At 36.8% G+C, this 13,090-nt stretch overlaps 2 protein-coding genes across 6 annotated transcripts in view; both read right to left on the bottom strand.

Moving 5' to 3' along the window:
* Positions 1–4,514, bottom strand: part of LOC107755793 (titin) — a 44,264-nt gene extending 39,750 nt beyond the window's left edge. For all 3 annotated transcript variants that reach the window (XM_016572711.1, XM_016572713.1, XM_016572712.1), the window contains exons 1-3: positions 4,189–4,514; positions 2,640–2,843; positions 2,435–2,539 (exon numbers count right to left, since the gene is read on the bottom strand). In XM_016572711.1, the coding sequence (XP_016428197.1) occupies positions 2,435–2,539; positions 2,640–2,843; positions 4,189–4,207 (328 nt within the window). In that variant the 5' untranslated portion in view covers positions 4,208–4,514. The remainder of the gene's footprint in view (positions 1–2,434; positions 2,540–2,639; positions 2,844–4,188) is intronic.
* Positions 4,515–6,547: 2,033 nt separating this feature from the next.
* LOC107755790 (tyrosine-protein kinase fyna-like) overlaps positions 6,548–13,090 on the bottom strand; it is an 11,384-nt gene continuing 4,841 nt past the window's right edge. For all 3 annotated transcript variants that reach the window (XM_016572709.1, XM_016572708.1, XM_016572707.1), the window contains 9 exons: positions 12,447–12,545; positions 12,160–12,263; positions 11,465–11,614; positions 11,212–11,376; positions 10,825–11,004; positions 10,392–10,468; positions 10,110–10,263; positions 9,262–9,393; positions 6,548–7,611 (listed from right to left, as the gene is read on the bottom strand). In XM_016572709.1, the coding sequence (XP_016428195.1) occupies positions 7,403–7,611; positions 9,262–9,393; positions 10,110–10,263; positions 10,392–10,468; positions 10,825–11,004; positions 11,212–11,376; positions 11,465–11,614; positions 12,160–12,263; positions 12,447–12,545 (1,270 nt within the window). In that variant the 3' untranslated portion in view covers positions 6,548–7,402. The remainder of the gene's footprint in view (positions 7,612–9,261; positions 9,394–10,109; positions 10,264–10,391; positions 10,469–10,824; positions 11,005–11,211; positions 11,377–11,464; positions 11,615–12,159; positions 12,264–12,446; positions 12,546–13,090) is intronic.

The following is a 13,090-nucleotide window of genomic DNA, read 5'->3' as shown; positions in this document are numbered from 1 at the left end:
GCCTCAGAAGACAACTCTCACTGCCCAACATACTTCTCGATACAGCGAGATGCTCTGGCCCACGACTGGCCCAGTGCTTGCCTATACGCATTTCCCCCAATCGCCCTGATCCCTCAGGTCGTCAAGCTGGTCAGGGAGACCAAGTGCTCTCTCCTCCTGGTGGCCCCGCTCTGGAGGAACCAGGCCTGGTTCCCAGAGCTAGTGCAGCTCTCAGCAGCAGCCCCGTGGCCCATTCCGCTGAGGAGGAACCTTCTCTCGCAGACGAAAGGCATGATTTGGCATCCCCGGCAGGAGCTGTGGAGCCTTCATGTATGGTGCATCGACGGGAGCTTAATCAGCTCCCAGCAAATGTAAGCAATACCATTTTGGAGGCAAGAGCGCCGTCTACTTTACAGCCTAAATGGTCGGTCTTCCTTAACTGGTGTTCTGCACGAAGTTTGGACCCGATATCATGTGACGTGTCCCATGTGCTAACCTTCCCCTCGAAGCTGGCCAATCGATCGGCAGAAACGACCTGATCATTAAGTTCTTGAAGGGTGCACGGAGGCTGAATCCTCCTCACCCTCAGACTGTGCCATCTTGGGACTTGTCTATAATACTGCGGGCCCTGAGAAGGCCCCCCTTCGAGCCGCTCAGTTTGGCTGATTTGCGGCCCTTATCGTTTAAAACTGTCCTCCTCCTTGCCTTGGCTTCGGTTAAGCGAGTGGGTGACTTACAAGCACTGTCAATCAGCGCCTCATGTCTTGAGTTTGGGCCTAATGACTGTAAAGTCATTCTAAAACCAAGACATGGTTATGTTCCTAAAGTGCTCTCAACTCCATTCAGAGCTCAGGTGATCTCCCTATTGGCGCTCTCCGTTACAGATGGTGAGCTGGGTCCAAAAATGCTCAGAGCAGCTTTTTGTTTGCTTTGGAGGCTGCCATAAAGGACTGCCGGCCACAAAGCAGACTTTCTCGCTGGATCGTTGATGCGATATCCTTGGCTTACGCCTCAGAAGGCTTGCAGTGCCCTATAGGTGTAAGGGCCCATTCCACAAGAGGGATGGCCTCCTCCTGGGCGTGGTCCAGCGGAATTTCTATTGGTGAGATCTGTGAAGATCTGGTCGTCGCCATCCACATTTGCCAGATTCTATAATTTAGACGTCCCTGCTTTACAGGCGCGAGTTCTTTCAGTTTAATGTACCACTCTTCCCTCTTGGGCGAAGCTGGTTATATTAGTGCTTCTCAGCCACTAGCTTGGGGCACAATGTGCTCATGTTCTCAGGGGTCCTTATTAGTGCTCTGAGACTGGGCTCGCAGAGCAGGATGTCCTGTATCTGCTCATAGCGCGTCGTGATTGGATGCGTTACTGACATAACCTTGGTTCCATGAGATAAGGGAACGAGCGTTGCGTCACTTGCAGCGCTATAAGCTGCACGCAAATCAATGACTGTCGCTTCAGTCAAATGATCTGATGAATGGGTCTTTGAGCCGACTTATATAAGGGTAGGCTCCGCCCTTTCTGGCGGGCTAAAGCTCCAATGGTTTGTGCAGCTACACAAACGTGAACAAATCAGGCTTCAGTACAGAGTAAAACAGGAGTTTTCCCCTTAGCATCTCACGCAACGCTGGTTCCCTTATCTCAGGAAACCGAGGTTACGTCAATAACCGGAGTGTTTTCTACATTTATTTATGCTTTGATTTGAACGAAAACAACGTATCCGTGTGGTGCGGCTGTTTGATGCAGAATGCATCAAAAATATCTTAATTTGTGTTCCAAAGATGAACGGAGGTCTTACGAGTTTGGAACGACATGAGGGTGAGTAATTAATGACAAATTTTCATTTTGGGGTGGAGTAACCCTTTAATTTACTCACCATTCTTCCGCAAAACACAAGTATATTCAATTATAATGAAACTGGCTTTTAAAAAATACAAAGAGTATTATAAAAGTATAAAAAAGTGCTCAATAATACTCCTGCGCTATATTCCAAGCCACGGAATAGTTTTGTGTGAAGAAGAGATCAAAATCTAAATACTTTAGATTTAGCTCACAGGCACGTTCCTGTGAATGAGCGATGGCCGATTCATGAATTAATCATTATGAGTTTAATCTTTTTGCAAATCGGTTGATACGGTCTGAAATGTTCGCAAATCAGATTGATCCAGTTCTCGAGTCCAACTCACAGATTCAATGATCCAGTCCCAGACAACTCACTGGATATTAAGATTTTTTTGAATAATGACGGTCTTTTTTTCACACAAAACTACTGAATAACTTCAGAACAGTTAAAATATAGCACGTTAGTAATAGTCGTTTAGACTACTTGTAGCTATGATGCATTTTGGCACCTTTTTTGAAGACTGAAAGTTTTAGTATCTAATTGTAATTGCACAGAAAAGCATAGTGATATTTTAAAGATAAAAGAAACTATTTGTGTGTTGTGAAAGCATACCTTGAGCATCATTAAACATATCATTCATATGGTTTATCCTGTTTTCAATGACTTCAATGGCTTTGTTCACTGCTAGCACTGGATCAGAGCCGAAATCTTGGATGCCTATAAAAACAATTCAGAGTGAACCCAACAAATCCAACAACAGCACAAGAGTAAATAAAATAGGAACTGTGAAAATGAATTAGGCCTATTTAAAACTTACTTGCTATCTGATCGTCACTGACAAAGTCAAACATGACAACACCTGCTATTGACCAAGAGATCAGAAGTGTGATGATGACCACCCATTGTGCCGGGCGATTCATGATTCGTAAAATTCCATGGCTCCGGGCTGTAAGTGAGTCTGGGTGCACTGCCCTAGCTGGGGCGTCTACAGCAGTGGGAGGGATGGGCTTCACTGCGGGACCTGTAAATATGGATGAATTTACACATATACCTGTATAGCAAACCTTCCTAAATGTCAAAAAAAGTGGAAAATGTTACCCAAAAGTTGTTTGCTAAAGTACTGTGCTCTTTTTTATTACTTGTGTTAATATATTCTAAATACTTTCCATATTTCTACATTGTTCTTTATTTCTATATACAATAAATACAGCACCATAGCAACATGATATTTGTTACAGCTGTTCTCTTGCATTAAAGGCTAGATGCATGACTGACTTCACGCTTGCAAGAATAAACTGCTTCTCCATCTTGTGTTATTATCTCCCTGCTGCTTGAGTTTAATGACATCATGAACTAAACAAAGTCTTAATATTGCAAATATTGATCACGTTTGCTAGATTTACCAAAATGTGACAAGTTAAAAAATTGGGGTCTGTATTTTATAATGTTTTTGGAAGAAGTTCCTTATGCTCACTAAGGCTGCATTTATTTTATCAAAATTACAATAAAAACAGTAATATTGTGATATATTATTACAATGTTAAATAACTGTTTTATCATTTAATATATTTTTAAATGTTTATTCCTGTGATGGCAATGGTTGAATTTTGAGCAGCCATTACTCCAGTCCTCAATGTCACATGATGATCCTTCAGAAATCATATATCATCCTATCGTCATCATATATCAATATGCTTATTTGGTACAATAAAAACAGTAATATTGTGATATATTATTACAATGTTAAATAACTGTTTTATCATTTAATATATTTTTAAATGTTTATTCCTGTGATGGCAATGGTTGAATTTTGAGCAGCCATTACTCCAGTCCTCAATGTCACATGATGATCCTTCAGAAATCATATATCCTATCATCATCATATATCAATATGCTTATTTGGTGCTCAAATAACATTTATTTTTATTAACAATATTAAAAACAGTTGTGCTGTCTGTTTAATGTTTTTTGTGTAAACTGTCATACATATATTTTTTTTCAGGATACTTCGATGAAGAGAAATTTCATTGCATTGATAAATCTAAATAAATTAAACACTTCTGAGGTTATGAATTATTTTAAGTTAATTATGGACTTCTCTGTATTAATCTCGAATATATAAGATACATAAATGTTATTAGTACAGCATATCATTTGTTTCAGCAGATTAAAATCTGTTTGTGACATAGGCTACATAGATCAACTGAGCTGTTTTATATGGTACCACAACAGCATTTATTGTGATTCAAGCTTTTATTTTTCAAATATTTTAAAATATCGTAACATCTACTTTTACACTTTTTTCATGTATTAAGCTCTGTCTGTCAATCAAATGCAGGAGATCATGAGTACAAAACCTGCAGTACCTTTAGTTGCCTGAGCCATGGTGGTACTTCAGCCGAATGTCCTTTGATTTTGCTTGTGTAATCTTACTTGGGCGGTTTCAGCCAGCTGATGTTAAATCCCACTCAGGAAAAGATGTTCCTCTTTGTCGTCCCCATCCAATCCACGAGTGAAACCTCACAGTCTCGTGAGAAAAGCGGGTTGAGGGTTTTCAAAGTGGCAGATTTGGGATCATGGCTGGGGGAGAATGGGATGTTAGGTCAGGGCCGTAAACAGGGGAGTTCAGGCTCTGGCAGGGGACGCAGCAAATAGGTGCTGGTAATTTAGCCCATGGTATTGGTGCCTCACATGGGTGTGGGACGGGAAAAGTGCTGGGGTGCTTCAAGGTAACCTTATCCCCTGCAAGCCTGGTTTATTCTTAGATAGTATAGCGTTTACCAGCTGCACTCTCTCTTGCCTTTTTAGGCGGCAGGGGGTGTGATCTGTATACTGGAAGCAAAAGAAAAGGAGACAGTTGCATGTTCACAGACTCTAATGTCTTTGGTTTTTGGTGTTTCAGTTAATGTCATTCATTTAATGCATGTACCATCAGTGATATTGCATCATATTGTGTAATATTGCATTGCCACAGCCATCATGTTTTCAAAATAAATGATGATTTAGATTAAATGAATCAGTGGTATTAGGATCTATTACATTCTATTTCAAGTTAATCATGCTTCTAATTAGCACTCTTTATCAAATCTCACTGCCTATGGTTTCACTGGTGATTTCGTAGAACAGATCTGAAATATAGAAGCACGGCTCCTATTTTTAACTAGGGAACAAACTAGCTGAGAAGAGACGTGAGATGTGGACATCTAAGTGGCACGGAACATGTTTTGGCCGGAATCTGAAGCAGATCTGGCCCTGCAGTGGCCCTCCGCTGGACATGCAGGGAATTACAGAACTGTACTGCTGAAAGTGGCAGCAATATGGAAGGTGAGAACAGACCTTGTTTCATGCTTGCAAATTGTTTAATTAATTAAAATGAAACAAAAAATGTAAATGTATACTACTGTTCACAAATTTGGGCATCAGTAAGTTTTTTGGTTTGTTTTTTAAGAATTTTATATTTTCATTCAACAAGGAAGCATTAAATTTATCAAAAAATGACAGACTTTTACAATTTAAAGAAATTAATATATAAATATTTGAAATATTTAATATTAATATATTAATAATATACTATTTAATATTAAAATATTTAATTAATAAAAAAATTAATAGATTTTCATATATGTAAAAATATTTAATTAAATATTTATGTAAATATAATGCAAATATAATTAATTAATAACAAATGCTGTCCTTTTGACTTTTTTGACTTAACTTTCTATTCATCAAAGAATGTTGAAAAAAAACCATCACTGTTTCCACAAAAATATTAAGCTGCAGAACTGTTTTCAACATTGATTATAATAAGAAATCTTTCTTGAGCATATTAGAATGATCTCTGAAGGATCATGTGCCACTGAAGACTGGACGGCTGCTGAAAATTCAGGTTGCCATCACGGGAATATATTACATTTTAAAATATATTAAAATAGAAAACAGTTACTTTAAACTGTAATAATATTTCACAATATTAGTGTTATTTCAAAAACATTAACAAATCTTACCAACCCCAAACTTTTTAATGGTCATTGCATTGAATAATTAAATCAAAATAATAAGTACTTTTTCTTTTTCAAAATTGTATCTTTTGATCATTTAAATTCTAAAATGTGTATTAATGCATAAACATGAATTTGTTTAAGGCCACCATTGCAAATGTTAAATCTAGAAGTTTTCAATTTTGACAGAAATGTTAAATCCTGAAGTACCTGCAAAATGATCGTAACACAAAAGATACTCAATTATAATTTGATGATAGATGAAAAAACCAAAGGTTGAAAGAAATGCATTTGAATGACACTTTATTCTAAAAATGTTTGTGCATAAATGAAACAAAGCATTTAAATAAACACAATATTTATGAATGAATCCAAATACAGATAAATGTGAAAAACATGAGGTTGGATTTTAACACAAATGCAGCACATAATTTAAATTATAGGCCCAGATAAAAGCAGATCTTCAACTGAACCCCAAAATATTGACTGAAATCAACACTATAGTTGTGAAGAGTAGGTGAGTAACTGCTCCTGAAGTATGGCTCATAAAAAGTAAAGAATGACCCAATAATGAATATTCAGACATGTCATTTTATCATGAAGGACAAAATGAGGGGCAAAAAACAAGGCAGACCAGCGACGAGTTACCTTGAGTGAAATTCTATCATTTCATAATATTTCTCTACGCATTTAGTTGTGTTATTTTATAATGCATGATATTGTGAGATACATTTAATGGACTCGTTTTATTTTCTCTCACAACAGTAAGGATGTTAGCAGTCATTTTATCTTATTTGCAGGAAAGATGCAAGTATGGTCAAGCATAATGCCCACTTGGTCTCGTACTATTCTGATACATACATTGCTCTATTGTTAATCCAAAGTGACTAAATAGAAAATGCACTCATTCTAAGAAGCAGAAAACAAAAGAAAGACATTGAGTGCTTGCTAAAAGCAGGTGCAAAATAATTAGGCCCAGCAAAATCACTAAAACCAGTGCAGACATCATTACCTTCTGTGAAATTCACAATAATGTGTCAGAAATGCTACCTATGCACTGCTGCATGTCTCGGCTAAAAGGGAGTGTTTTGACATGTACAGTTAATTTAATATACAATTGACAGAGTTCCTTTAATATTTAAAAGAGGCTGGTCAACATCTTACTGGAAGTGTCTAGGAATGATTTCCAGAATCATTGTAAATCTCAAAACGGTTGATGTTGATCATGCTTTCCTCACAGCATCGACTTTCTCGGCCTGGATAAGAACGCAAAACAGAATTATAAAAAGTAATAAAACAAGCCGAATACGAGGGAAAACTAAACACACTATTTACACTACATACAAACAAGCCATTCTTATCATTAATCGTGACTGATGTGTCTCCCCAGAACACTATTTTTGGCTTTACTGACTAATATAATGCGACTGCATGTCCTTTTTTCAATGGAAGATGAATTGTGTCAGACACTGGGTCGAGATGGCACAAAACTTGGAAGCTTTTCTCATCAAACGCTCTTTCGATCAGTCTTTTGAAGGGCAGTCTGTTGTGGCATACTTTGCACTCTGCAGGAGCTCCATGTTTAGAGGTTGTCCCCGGGTTGGTATTGTGGTTCAGTGGCAGTGAAATAATCCTCCAGGAAGGCTTGCAGATACTCAAAGGTGGGCCGCTCCTCGGGGTCCCTCTTCCAGCATTGGAGCATGAGATCGTGCAGGGAGCTGGGACAGTCCTGGGGGCAGGGCATCCTGTAACCACGCTCTACTTGCTCCAAGACTTCTCGGTTGTTCATGCCTGAGGGACAAATGCAAAGCATGTGCTCTTTAACTGGGGAAAAAAAAAAAAACCTGTGGGGCCCTTAAATTCCTGTATGATGCTGAGTTGTACTTCATTCATTTATTCAAGCTCTTAAAGGGATAGTTCAGCCAAAAAGTGAAAGTGAAAAGTCAGTGGGGTCCAGTGTTGTTTTGGACCCCATAGACTTACATTGTACGGACAAAAACGGTTTAAACATTCAAAATATCTTCTTGTGTGTTCATCAGAAGAAAGATAGTCTTACAGGTTTTGAACTTTTTGGGTAAACTATGCCTTTAATTTATATATTTAAGAAAAATATGTTATGTTTATATATTAAATATATTTATATATATAATATCAATTATATGAATATAAATATATACATGTAAATATTTTCAAAATATATACGGTATGTGTGTGTTTTATATATACATAATAAAAATGCACAGTACACACACATATATTATGTAAACAAAAACTTTTATTTTGGATGCAATTAATCGCGATTAATCATTTGACAGCACTACTTTAATTCTGTCATGGGTGTGGAACTCACCCTCATGTCGTTCCAAACACATAACCCGTTGGCTAATCTTCAAAACACAAATTAAGATATATTTAATAAACCTGAGAGGTTTCTGTCCTTCCACTGAATGTCCAGGTAACCAATACTTTTACATTATATTTACATTACATTTATGCATTTAGTATAAATGTTGAAGATTCAAAATTGTCATAAAGACATCATAAAATGAATCCATATGAATTGAGCGGTTTAATTAAAGTCTTGTGAAGAGATATGACCACTTTATATGAAGAACAGGTTTCATTTAGGCTTTAATTCACATGTAAACAGACATACACAGAGCACATCACATTTGGTAATGCATATGTTACACGCTACAACAAACTTTATTGGTTCTCGTACATCACACATGCATATTTGAGCTTCCGTGTTTACCATATGTGATGTGCTCTGTGTGTCGATCATTGTTTAGCCTAAATTAAAATCTGCTCATCAAATAAAGAGATTGTATCTCTTCACAAGACTTTTATATGGATTTGTTTTACAGTGCTTTTATGACCTTTTTGGATCTGATAAGTTTTGGATTTGGACGGAACTTTAAACGGGGGTACAGAAACCTCTCAGGTTTCATTAAAAATATCTTAATTTGTGTTTCAAAGATTAACCAAAGACTTATAGGTTTGGAACAACATGAGAGAGCAAGTGGTGAATTACCCCTTTAAAGGCATAATTTAACCAAAAAAGGTTCCAAATCTGCAAGATTTTCTTTCTGCTGCTGAACACAAAAAGGGATATTTTGAATGTTTCTGCTTTTGTCCATACAATGTAAGTCTATGGAGTCCAAAACAACATTGGACCCCACTGACTTTCACTGTAAGGAAAAAAAACACAGAGGCATTTTTGTGTTCATACAAGCTTTGAATGACATGTGGGTTAGTAAACAATGACAGAATTCTGATTTTTGAGTAAATTATACCTTTAAGAATTAATCTTGCATCAAATAGCAAACTGTCTTTGAAAAATTGCGATTAGCGATTTTAATCATTTTAACTGATGAAATTTTAGCCAGTTGCTGTCATTGTTAATGGCCTAAAAATGTACCTTCTATCATCAGATCTCACCTGGATAGGGCACGCGTCCTTTGGTGACCAGCTCTGTGAGAAGTATTCCAAATGACCACACATCTGACTTGATGGTAAACCTTCCGTAGAGTGCTGCCTCTGGAGCCGTCCACTTGATTGGGAACTTGGCACCTACAACAGAACACTGGATTTATGGATCTGATCTCGAAATGTGGCCTACTTGTGAATTGGGCAACGTTCCCAGGGAAATTACAGATTTAACTCTGTTAAATATGTGCATAAGGAAACAAACATAAGTAGATAAAACACAGCGCAGTCATATGTTATATGATCTGTATAGCAACGTCATCCCCATTTGAGAGGCTGCCATGTTGAAATGTTTTCATATGCAACTCAACATTTTACTATAAACACTTACAATACATAAATAACATAAACACAGTAATATGCTTGATGCCAATATTAAAACGAGGAAATGCCCAGTGAACAAATCCATTTTTGCTGTTCAAATGTTCAACACTTGCCATATGGTAACATTAATATTTTCTGTAAAACTACGCTAGACTGTGATCCTTATAATACATTTTAATAATAAACAATGCTACAAAATATACAGACACAGAAGGAAATGTACAGAAATTTGAGCAACACTTAAATCATGACTTAAAACCAACATATTATTGGTAATGTTTTTACCATGTTTTACCAATGTTTTTACAAACTCTGATCTTTTAACTCCAATAATGCAATGTACTTTTTTCTGAATTGACAGAGTAAACTGTAAACTGAAGAAAAATGATGTTGCCATATGGCAACACTGTACCATAGAGGGTTGATTAAACCTATGAAGACAGCAGCTAAGCCTGTTTTGGGAGTGTAACTCTCACCTTGTCGTGCTGTGTATTCATTGTCCTCTATTAGTCTGGCCAGTCCAAAATCTGCAATCTTGCACACTAAGCTGTCACCAACAAGTATATTGGCAGACCGCAGATCTCTGTGGATGTAGTTCATCCTTTCAATGTAAGCCATGCCTGCAGCAACCTAGAAGACAAGTGCGGGAGCAATGATTTAAATGTTTATAATAAGTATTTAAATATCCTATGGTCAAATAAGTGCTTACTGAAACCAGATACCTTAATCTATTATGGGTATCAAAACATTTTACTAACCTGAGCGGCCATGTCCACTAAATTTGGCAATTTAAGCCCACGTCCTTCACCATCCTTCAAGAAATCCAGCAGGCTTCCTGAAGACAATCAGTATAGATGTGAACAAACCTGTGTGATTTCTTTGGAGGTATAACAGTAATATTGTGAAATATTATTTCAATTTAAAATAACTGTTTTCTTTTTAAATAAATTTTAGAATTTGGAATTTCCAGCATCATTACTCCAGTCTTCAGTGTCACATGATTCTTTAGAAATCATTCTAATATGCTGATTTGGTGCTCAAGACACATTTCTTATAATCAGTGTTGAAAACAGTTGTGCTGTTTAATATTGTTGTGGAAACCGTGATACATTTTTCAGGATTCATTGATGAAAAGAAAGTTCAAAAGAGCAGCATTTATTTAGCACTTCTGCTTGCAAAATCTGTTCTTACCTTTGCTCATATATTCTGTCACAATGTAGATGGGTTCTTCAGAGACGACCGCATAAAGCTGCACTAGCTTGTCATGCCTCAGTTTCTTCATTATCTGAGCCTCCTCCAGGAACGACTCTGGGGACATTGTGCCTGGTTTCAAGGTCTTCACTGCCACTTTAGTATTGCCATTCCAAGTGCCTGCCATTCAGAGACGAGATTTCATAGTGAGTCACACAGCCCTTGAAAGGAATCACACATAAACCTTTCCAAGACAGCTGGCTTTCTTTTGACGAGAGGAAATGTTCTCTGCCTCACTGACAGGCCTAGATTTATACCCCTGGAATTATAAGTAATGTATGGATATCAAACTCTTTTATTGGGCATGTGGTTAAGCTAATCTCTTACCCATCCAGACCTCTCCGAACTGTCCATTCCCCAATCGTTTGATGAGCTGAAGTGACTCCCGTGGGATCTCCCATACATCTTTGGTTTTAACAGACAGGTCAGCAAGGCGGGGCATGCCTTTATGGCATGGGACTATTAAACGGCAACAAAGTCCTGCAGCCCGGGCTGAATGCAGATATGTTAACAGATTATACTGTTAGTTAATCATTTAAGATGGATTCATTTTTGCATTTTGCATTCAATGCAGATTTACCAGAATAATGGTGCACAAGCTGCTGCAGAGTTTCAAATTGAGCTCTAGTGGTGATGTAATATCCTCCATTGTCCAATTTGCGGATCTTGTAGTGCTTCACGTGGTCGCCTTTAGTTTCATCCCAGTCCTGTATGGACAATGAATATGCTCCTAGAATAAACATGAGCGAACAGAAAATTAGATTAGAAGGTTTTTTTTTGTGTGTGGAAAGAAATTAGTACTTTTGTCCAGCAAGGATGCATTAAATTGATCAAAAGTGACAGTAACGACATTTATAATGTTACAAAAGGTTTCTATTTCAAATGCTGCTCTTTTAAACTTTCTATTCATCAAAGAATCCTATCACAAGTTCCACAAAAAAAATTAAGCAGCACAACTGTTTTTAAATTTGATGATAATATGAAATGTTTCTTGAGCACCAAATCAGAATATTAGAATGATTTTGAAAGACTTATGTGTCACTGAATGGCAGATGAAAATTCAGCTTTGCCATCATTAAAACAAGTGACATTTTAAAATATATTAACATAGAAAACAGTTATTTGGAATTGTAGTAATACTTCACAGTATTACTGTTTTTACTGTATTTTTGATCAAATAAATGCAGGCTTGGTGAACATAAGAGACTTATTTTGAACACAATAAAATGTTTTACTGACCCCACACTTGCGAATGGTAGCTTCACTGCAAATTACCTTTCGTGGTCTCACTCTCCCTTATAAGGAAAGTGCCTCTGGGATTTCCATTTGACAAGAGTTGCCGTTCTGCATCTTTACGGCCAAGTTTTCCAAAATACCAACTACAAAGGGATACACAGTGTTTGGTTTGGTTAACAGTATGACCACATTACAAAGTTATGTTATTGCCCTTGTCCCAATGAAAATACTACTAGGAGTAATGCAAATAACAGACATTGTTCTTCTGGATAGTCTTCCTATTTATATTTAACTTTCGTCTATTTTAGAACTAAAACCGAACTTACTCTTCTGCCTGTATGGAGTCTACTGGAGCCACATAATTACTGGGTATGTATCCAGTTCCACCTGTAGTGAGAGAGCGCGCCTCCCACCAGTCTCCTTCCCTGATATACAGCAACAGGAGCAAGAGAACAAATAAACAATGAATACATTTCTATTGGGTCAAGTTTCAGTTATTGAGAAGGAAACTGACTGTACCATAACGCACATATAAAATCGAATTTAAAAGGCAAAGTACAGATACACTACCATTCGTTTGGGGTCAGAAAGATTTTTTCTTAAAGAAATTAAATTATTTTTATTCAGCAAGGATGCATTAAATGTATAATGTAACAAAAGGTTTATATATAGATGTATAAATGTTGTTCTTTTGAACTTTCTGTTCATCAAAGAATCCTAGAAAAATGTATTACGGTTTTCACAAAAATATTGCGCAGCACAACGGTGAAAAACATGTTGAAAATATTGATAATAATATTAAATGTTTCTTGAACACCATATTAGTATATTAAAATAATTTCTGAAGAATAATGTGCCACTGAAGACTTTTTTATGGCTTTGACATCACAAGAATAAATTACATTTTAAAATATATTAAAGTGGAAGACAGTTACTTGAAATTGTAAAAAAAAAAAAAAAAAAAAAAAAA

This window comes from Sinocyclocheilus rhinocerous, unplaced genomic scaffold (assembly GCF_001515625.1).
Source record: "Sinocyclocheilus rhinocerous isolate Xijiao unplaced genomic scaffold, SAMN03320098_v1.1 scaffold1163, whole genome shotgun sequence".
NCBI lineage: Eukaryota > Metazoa > Chordata > Actinopteri > Cypriniformes > Cyprinidae > Sinocyclocheilus > Sinocyclocheilus rhinocerous.
The sequence above is the reverse complement of the archived record's forward strand: the minus strand, read 5'-3'. Positions and strand labels throughout refer to the sequence as shown.